At 42.4% G+C, this 9,212-nt stretch overlaps 1 protein-coding gene across 3 annotated transcripts in view; it reads right to left on the reverse strand.

Moving 5' to 3' along the window:
* GTPBP1 (GTP binding protein 1) overlaps nucleotides 1–7,510 on the reverse strand; it is a 32,549-nt gene extending 25,039 nt beyond the window's left edge. Inside the window, exon 1 of one of the 3 annotated variants that reach the window (XM_069231313.1) lies at nucleotides 7,260–7,508. In XM_069231313.1, coding sequence (XP_069087414.1) covers nucleotides 7,260–7,421 — 162 coding nt within the window. In that variant the 5' untranslated portion in view covers nucleotides 7,422–7,508. Of the gene's footprint in view, nucleotides 1–7,155; nucleotides 7,231–7,259 lie in introns of those variants that run through there. The other 2 variants (XM_069231312.1, XM_069231314.1) reach the window with 2 other exon arrangements.
* Between the last annotated feature and the right edge of the window lie 1,702 nt (nucleotides 7,511–9,212).

Raw genomic sequence — 9,212 nt, forward strand, 5'->3', positions numbered from 1 at the left:
CCTCACCTTTCACACAAAGTCTTAAGTCTCACTGCTTCACTCCTACTATCCACCAAATGGCAGGGTTCAGGAAGACTGATCAGCAGATCCTTGCTAACTAAAAGCCCCATAGAATATCTAAGGGTCCTGTCTCTGCTCCCCTCACTTGGCTGTCTGGTACCCTCCTTTTTGTGTAGAGGATGTGAGCAATACACTTTCACTTTCCAGGAGCACAGCCCCCGGCCTCCATCTTGGGCAAGGCCAGGCCGGGGCATCCAAAATGGATTCCACTGGCCACGATTATACACACTGTCTCACCAACGCTAAGCATCTAGCACAGAGGCAACACAAACCAACACACTAAACATACATTTGGGATGTTAACACAAGGGACTGAGCAAGCGCACAGAAGCAGAACTTTACAGGCGAGGACAGAAGTCTTCCACTCCAGTGATACAAATAAAAAGGTCTGGTCACACTACTGATCCTTAAAATACGGGTTACTACGACCATCATCCTATATGCCAGTAATAGTAGTTCTCTGTCTCATTTGAGGGCAAGCTTGTTGTGGCCATCCAGACCATAGGACATGCTTAAGTCTCTGCACCCATGCTAGTTTCAGTGGTACTCCCTAGTTACCTCAAATGCTACAAGTTTCACCTCATCAAAGCTACCCAAAAGCAGAGTAAGGACAACAAAAACAACTAACATTACACGTCCATTTGTTTTGTATTCTCTTCTGCATCTGTAGTCCCTTCTTCCTGGCCACTTCTACACTTCTGCTGTACAGTACTGGCGTGACTTACCCACCATCCGAGAAACCAACACAGCTGGTTTTCAAGTCAAAGGACTCAGGAAAAGATGAGGTCTGCTACCCGTGTGGGATTCTAACGATAACTATGGGTCTCAGCAAACCGGCTTCAGTGGTCTAACAAGACACCACACCCAGTCTGAGCCACAGAGCTGGCAAGGAGATAAGACGTGTGCTGCAGTGAGAGACCACAACCAAATGAAGAGTATGCGAGATCAGTGTTCTGGCTTCAGTTGCAAGTGAGGCCTTTTGTAAAGAGCCAGGCCCATACAAGCAGCAGTCTGTCTAGACGGTTTAGGCCCAGGCGAGATCAACAACGTCTCCAACGCCGTTGAATATTCTCAGTCAAACCCACTGGTCTCTACTAAAGTACCACCTGGGACAGGGCAGTCTATCTCCACACATCATTACTCGACATACCCAAATGCTGAAGACCTAGTGTTAGATTAGCACAGAGGGTGGCAAAGTCACGCCCAGCATGTGGGGAGCTCTTCTTAGGTCTGCACCAATGTGTGTGACGGGAGGGGAACTAGAAACGCAAACAAACAAATTGCAGACAGACTGTGGGATGTGCAGATGTTGCTTCGGTCAAATGTGTATGCATCACAAGAGTTTCATAAGCACAACACATGCACAGAATTGAAAACTCTTTCTAGAATATAGTTCTGCATGCAACAGAGCCACAGATGTGTACACATTTATATCACAAAGTCCTCGTATGACAAACACGTGTGTACAGCATTATGCCAGTTACACATGTAACAAACAAATCTCTGGATAGATGTACAATTTAATGTTTCACACGCAATATTCAGAAACAAGCTCACAACTCCATAACAGGAGTTACATAAGCGACATCTATGAACAGGAACCCCCCCCCCCCACTTATAATGCGAGCTGCAAACGTGCCAGGTCCACAATTAAGTGTACAATTATATTAACATTTACAAAGCACCACATCCAGACGTGCACTTCATAATATTAGTTGCACATAAGGATCCGCAGAGGAGTACCTTATGCTATTTCCAAAAGCAAAAAAATAAATTAAAAAAAAAAGACGTGTACAAATAAAATGTATCAAGCTACCAGTTTTGTCTTTTTACTGATTTTCGGAAATACATACAGAAAACCATCTATGTTTTCTGCCAGTAATCATTTTTAAATATAGATAAAACCGTAAATTCGTTTTTTTATAACTGATATCAAATGCTGTCTGTCATGACAATGCTGTGCCGACAGGTGCGGAAGTTAAAAAGAAAAAAACGGAAAAAGTTTCCAAAGGTCTAAGCAGCTGCAGATGCGCACAAGGATGCATATAAAATGTGCACCTGTTTAAATGCACGTATTTATCAATTATGAATATGCATATTCTTAAAGTTTGTCAAGCATTAAAGTCTGAGTTTATTTTTGTCGGCTAAATAGATACGTAATTTAAATGGTTTTAGCTCAATTCTTTTCACAAAACTCAAAATAAATCTTGACAAAAACAGATGGAACTGCCAAGAAATAAAATACAATAAAACCGGTAGCCCTATTTATTATTTAGTTCCGTATGCCAGAGGTGTGCTACCATATTATCGGTCTTGCACGTGTATCAGATCTGATATGCATACTTATGTGAAGTCCACAAATACATGTATTTCTTCAAAATGTAGTCTAGGCAAGCAACAAACAGCACCACGTACAAGAGTGCAAAGTTATACTGCAGTTACATGTATGACAGGAAAACAACTTTATATTGAAAATTCCACTCACGTACAATATGAGGACACTTACGGAGCCTTACAGAGCGACAGGTTATGTTTAACATGCTACCAATTTACACGCCTGTGAGTACATTTTGCCTCAAAGCTCAAATGACACAATAAATCAAAATTCAAGTTCTACTAGCTAACTTCACTTGGAAATCATTGGGGGACCTCAATATTTTGAATAAGTGCAACACCATAGCGGACATTGTACAGCACTCTGCGTGGGTGCTTTCAAAATCTCTTTAAAAAGGTTGGCACCTGTCTACCTTTCTACAGTATAGTTAGTTACCTGTGATGAGGCTGCTCCAAATAAGGCTGACCCTACTAAGTGACAGCTACTTCTCCTTACGTGGAACACAGAAGAATCAACATAGACTGAAGATCTGCAAGTGACAGCAGCAAGATTCTCCAGATGCTGACTCGGAATATCACCTAAGCGAGAATGGTGTCAGAACTTGCGTATTCCGTCACTCACCCTGCTGTACATTCGTCTCAGTGAGTTAAATACCCACTCAAGATACCCGTTTGTAACCTACATGTAACTCATACCTTAACTGTTCATGCTCTGTCAGAGATTAAAGCTATAGTCTGCCCTTCTGGATCTGTTCTGTGGAGAATTGGATACTGTACATATTGCCTTTGTGAGAAAGGGAAGCTTGGTTTGCTATTGCCATTCTGTCTCTCTTCTGTGGGGACATAAAACGTGCATTGCTGCTGCAAAATTTGTACCGGTCATGTGAATTTGGGAACTTGTACTGTTTCTACCAAAGGCGTACCTCTTCTATGACAAGGGATGTTTGAATGTACTTGCATAATTTGCCCAGGCATACCCATAGACCCTAGATTCAATCACAGCTTTCCTACTTAACCAAATTGTGTAACCCTGGAAAATCATTTTTCTTCCTTCTGCCTCCTTTTCTGTAATTATCTAATTTGAGAGCACCTTGAAATAATTCCGATCAGGGTGTGCACTGTATATTAGCCTCTCTTGTATATTGTTTTAATAGACTGTAATGTTTCTCCATCTAGAACAACAATAAAGCTCTTGTATAGACAGCACAAGACAACTGACGTGCCTCTTCAGTCACTAATAAAATTGTGAACAGGGCAGAAGAGGTAAATAATGCCATATCCATCCAGGATATGCATTGCACAATGTCTAATCAGGAATTGTTGTTTGCATTCTGGCTTCCAACCATTACCAAACAGCGTGACCCTATGCAATTACTTTTCTTCACTGTGCCTCTTTCTACAATCATCATGCTAAAATCTGCAGTTATTTCAGCTTATTATGGCTTATGCAGAAAATGCGGCAAATCATGTATTTAAAAAAAAAAGGCTGCAGAAAATCATAATTTTAGTGCCCATAATTTTAGCCAACACCACTTTGTATACTGGGGTTCTGAACCCATTATGGAACTGTATAAAACAAAACTACAGGCCCCATAATGCAACATGCAAAAACACAACAAAAGAAAAATGGTTATATCCTTGTCATGGGCCAAGGGACAAGTTTGCGAGAAGCAATACAAAATGGAGTTCTGGCCTTCTGCCTTTTTTAGGTCTCGGCTAGCATGCGCGGTCTCTCGAAGAAACATGCTGTATATACTTTGTGGGCTTCGGCCCGCCCATTTGCTTCTGATTTGCTGGCTCCATCGTCACTCTCATATTCTTTCTCCCTATTTTCCATGGCATGCATTTGTCAGCCTCTTCCTGTGTTTAGCCCTCCCCAAAACCATGGACCAATTATACTATCCCTCCACTGCTCACATTTTAGGATATGTTTCAGGAACTACTTTTTTTCTTTGTTAAAGAGCACTAAACACAAGTGCCCGTTCCATCATGAAAGAAAATAAACAAAACGCAGATCGACTAATCACTGCTAAACGCACTGCTCCACAGCTGCAACGCCTCTGCTCCTCATTTAACGTGCTAGTTTCACTGCTCCCACACAAAGTGTTCAGCATTAGTGTAGAAAACATAGGCTTCAAGATCCTCCTCAGCCTGTGGTGAGGGAGGGAAATGATGTTGCTTCTCCCTCCAAGCGGATTGTTCTTCCCTACAAAAGGCCTTGCTCTTTTCTTTCCCTGCCGAGTCCTTTTCTGTGCGTTGTCCTTAAGTAACCACACAGCCTGCTTTTCCCAATTGCACTGCACAGTTAACTGTCATTAAATAACCATGCAGAGTTCTGTTTTTTCTAATGGCTTTGCCGACCTAATTGTCAGCAGGTTACCAACTGTTTTAATGGAAAATTGTTAACTTCCAAAAACAACAGAAATAAAGCAATGATGTTTAAAGCAACTGAAGAAAACCTACACTTCTGACAAGATTGCGGGACTTTTAAAATAAAAAAATAAAAAACAAAGATAAAGAAAAGCACTCCTCTTTTGGTCATGCAGGGACTGTTTTATCACATGATTGCTTCTTGTAGTTAGTTTGTTTACCAGACAACTAACGATTCCTGGGTAAACCTAAAACGCTTATACTGTCTTTCCCAAATAAGTTAATTATTTAAATAGCCATTTTAGATTTTTTATTTAAACACATATTTTTGTAGTAAAAATAAATAAAAAAATAAAAAATAAATAAACACAACACAATGATACACCGTAGGACTCTAAAGTACAGTTTTTTTGCCAATTTAAATAATATTTCAAATTTCAGAATGACTGATTAAAAACGCTTTGGTTATTGAATTGTAAAGTATAGTCACTGGTGTTTTGTTTCAAGACATTAGCACCAGTAAAAGATGGTAGTCCTATATGGAGTAGATTGTCTTTCTTCTTGGTCTATGGACTATGTGTGGGAGGAGTTTTACTGGGTCTCTCGAAGTCCTTACTCTAGTGTGTGCAAAGAACTGGGGATCAGGGAGAATGCGAACTTCAGATACATCGCCGCTGGAGAGTGGCCAACACAGCTTGAGGTGCCCCATGTCATCACTATAGGGTTGGTGGGACTCCAGCACAGTTATAAACGTATTGCGAGCAGGCTACCGTGGCCACTGTTTTTTTTGGCAGACACCTGCAATCTTATTTTCCTGTTGACTTGTGTCTAAATGCTAGGCTTTTTTTTTTTTAGCAGTTTTGTGTGCCACGAACGTAAGGAATTAGAATGTTTTACATGAGCACCAGGTTACTAACTCATATATATTTATACATATGAAGTGATTTGGTCATAATCACAGGATGTTGTGCCAAGAATGGGTACCAGAACCTAGTTCCTCGTTCAAATTCGCCAGCTCTTGCTTTTCGGCCACCAAAAATGTAAACACAACTTGAGAAATATCAAACACATAGCTAAAAAACATTAACATTGACAATGCCTATAGCTCTCGGATTCCTGAGACCGATTGGCTTTGCCAACGCTTGTTCTTGTAGGCAAATGTGGGTTAACAGCCTGGTGGATGAGAAGGCAGAGGTAGCTATTCAAATGGAAATGCCGCATCTCACCCCTAGTGGGTTAACCTTATCATCCCGGGGGACAACAATACAGGGAAACAAAAGAAGTTATTTACCAGAACAATGGGAGACGCAGTAGTTAGACATGTCTGAAGACACAGAGAAGGTAAAAATAATGACCTATCACCCCCTCTTTCTAAGCCCATCCTCGGCCTAGAAGTAAGGTCAATCTAGGAGTCAAGCTTTTAACACCACTGTGAAGCGGCCTGCATCGAACAAGTACAGCATATGCTGTATGTGCACCCCAGGACGTGCCGACAGTGTTGCAAGTTCCACATGCAATTGACGAATGTGCATAACAATTGTGAGAACTCCACGTGTTGTAGCCATGGAAAAATTAAAAATGTCAAGGCTTCCAATTCCGCCTAAGAGATCAGAGGCAAGCCTGTAAAGTCTGCAGTTAAGTTTCTAATGCACCTGTTTCCCATGTTTGAACCATTCCACAAGTGGTACTTCAGATTACATTTGCACGCAGGCACGTGCGTAACTATAGTTTCAACTTCCAGTGCTGTGCATCCTTACAAAACCCATACATCTGATTAACCTGTCACAGCTTGCAAACTTTCAAGCACCAATGCTCCATTCCACGTGGTTTCCTTCCAGCTGTCCTCGGTTCTCTTGCCTTGCTTATGTGAAGCAGTTGACGACTCCGAAAGGGCCCATTTTATCAAAACTACGGGATGCTGGTGCACTGTTGCCGCACAGATTTAACCATTTCGGCTCCTGTTTTACTAATTGCCAACGGCACTACATGTGAGAGCCACGCACAGTGGGGTTTATGTTCTCAGTTTACACCCTTATCTCCCCATTGGTCTTTCCAGTCTGTTCCTAGTGTTTTCTCTCGGCTGCAGAGATGCACACTTGGATCGCAGGCTAACTTTGAATCTCTCTCCTCCTTCCCTTAAAGATAAACTTGCTTCACATCAACCTTTCTCCCTCTAGCCAGCACCTCTATTAAAACTTTTGCTGCACCGTCCCCACCTCTCTTCTGGTACCATTACTTTCCTCTCAGAACTTTCCATTTACCCTGCTATGATTTCCCCCTCTTTACTTTCCACACACATTCCCTCCTCCATGCCCTGGAGCGCAGAACAGGTCCCTGATCTGTATCCCCTCATAACTTCTCTCTACGGCACTCTCTCTCCTATCAACTTACCCACATTAGTGCTATTCCACGACTTTCTCCAACGCCCCCATTTTATCAACTTCCCCTCGTATTTCTCACATCTGCTCCCCCGAATGCCCCTCCCCCTCCAATACCTTGGAACTGAGGTCGGGTTCACCTCCCCCAGGCCCATCCCCCTCGCCCTCCGAGCTACTGCCATCTGACGCCTCGTCCTCGGGACCGAAGATGTGGGCAGGCAGCGGAGGAGCCGGAGATCCGGGACGGAGGACACCAGGTGAGGTCGCCGGAGAAGCCATCAGTCACCAACACAGCAACCCCGCACGATAGAGCCACATCAGCAACACCCATGCGCAGCCACGCCCCCTGGACGTCCCCATTCACGGAGGGGCGGGGTATTTCTGACAGCCGACCAATGTACAGCTGCGAAATCAATTTCTGAAAAAAGAGGCGTGGATCAACAGCAAGGAAATGCCACCCATGTTCAGCCATCATGGATTGGGGAATATGCTGCAATTCGATATGGACTCCTGCAATAGATGAATACTTTAAAACGAGGCGTGAGGCAATAAAGCGTGGGCGGACTCGGACACAGCAGCTAACCTCGTTCAGGCAATGCGGCACAGTGCGCTCACCTGATGAAATATACAAGCAATAGAACGATGACGAACTTCGAGGTCATGGACATAAAAATAATTCCTTCAGTATCGCAAAGGATGCCCCTCAAACATCAAAGAAAGACTCCTCCACAAAACAGAAGAAAGATTTCTAAGAGCTCAGAACTACCCTTTAAAGCTGCAAAATGTGAAGCTGAACCAGTCAACCTGTTGGCATGTGAATGTAAAATTTGCTCGCATTCGCACCAAGAATTTTCATTTCTATTAAGGACACGAGGCGAGGATTCTGCTTCTCTTTCTTTAATACTCAAATTTATAGCAGCCAATCAAAACACACAAAAAAACGTAAGTACATTTTTATATATGTCCACCAATCACATGCCTCCCGTCCCTATTAGAGTCCATAACACCAAGTAGAACTCCTTTTTCATTGCTCCACTGAACTGCAACACGATGAACTGTTAAACCAAGAACTTGAAAAACATCGACAAAGGAAATTCAACTGCTTGAAGGCAAACATTCACCGTAGATAACATATCCCACCGTTCTTTGCTGGAAAATACTTTCCTGTTATTGCGACTTCTGTTCATATCCTAAGAAAGAAACTGAAAAATAATAATAGCATGGCAATCCTATACACCAACTTCATAACTCGGGAGGGCACATTAAAACATAGCCTGCGATTATCATATGACCCAGCAAATAAATACCCTGGGCGGGATAATCCTCGCCTCTGTGTCTTTAATAGAATTGAAAAATCTTGGCGCGAATGCTATCAAATTTTATAATTCCGGCAGGACCGGAGTCTCAGATTATGCTAGTTCAAAGCTGCATGAAAAACCCTAAATGCAAAATCACCCATTGGTTTGTAATAAAACTGTTTAAAAGTAGAGTCCGAGGACCAATCAGCTGATTTCATAATATCTTGCACAGACACCCCCAAATTCACAGATTTTGATGCTATCGCACCCCTAACCGAGTGCGCTCCAAATAAGTGCATATCAATGCCCGCTTCGACCATTACAACGTGCAACCATCTAGCAATGGTCGCTGCGGAAACAGGCTTATAAGGCTTAAGCAATTAAATCAGCAATTGACCTGTCAGATCAGACCTGAGCGATCTAGTACCCTATTCATACACTTTTAAGCAATCGACAACACACAACTTTTTAGAAAAAGGAAATGTAAAATACTCAATACTCGTAGACATTGTCTTAGTCCTCCTAAAGATAGAAAAAGAAACACCTTCTGGTGTAAAATCTCTACCTGCAAGATCCAGAGCCTTCACTTCCAAAGATCTTCGACAGGCTGCCAAGCATAAAAGCATTGCTAACGTGGCTGACAATTGCTTCCTTGACAAAACTGAATTGTCTGGCCAGTTCTCAAACAAGAACTAAATTCACATCCCAAATAAACGTATACTTAGGAGCAGGAGTATTGGAAACTCTCACACCCTTAAGAAGCTTAGTCACC

The sequence above is a fragment of the Pleurodeles waltl genome, chromosome 4_2 (assembly GCF_031143425.1).
Source record: "Pleurodeles waltl isolate 20211129_DDA chromosome 4_2, aPleWal1.hap1.20221129, whole genome shotgun sequence".
Lineage (NCBI taxonomy): Eukaryota > Metazoa > Chordata > Amphibia > Caudata > Salamandridae > Pleurodeles > Pleurodeles waltl.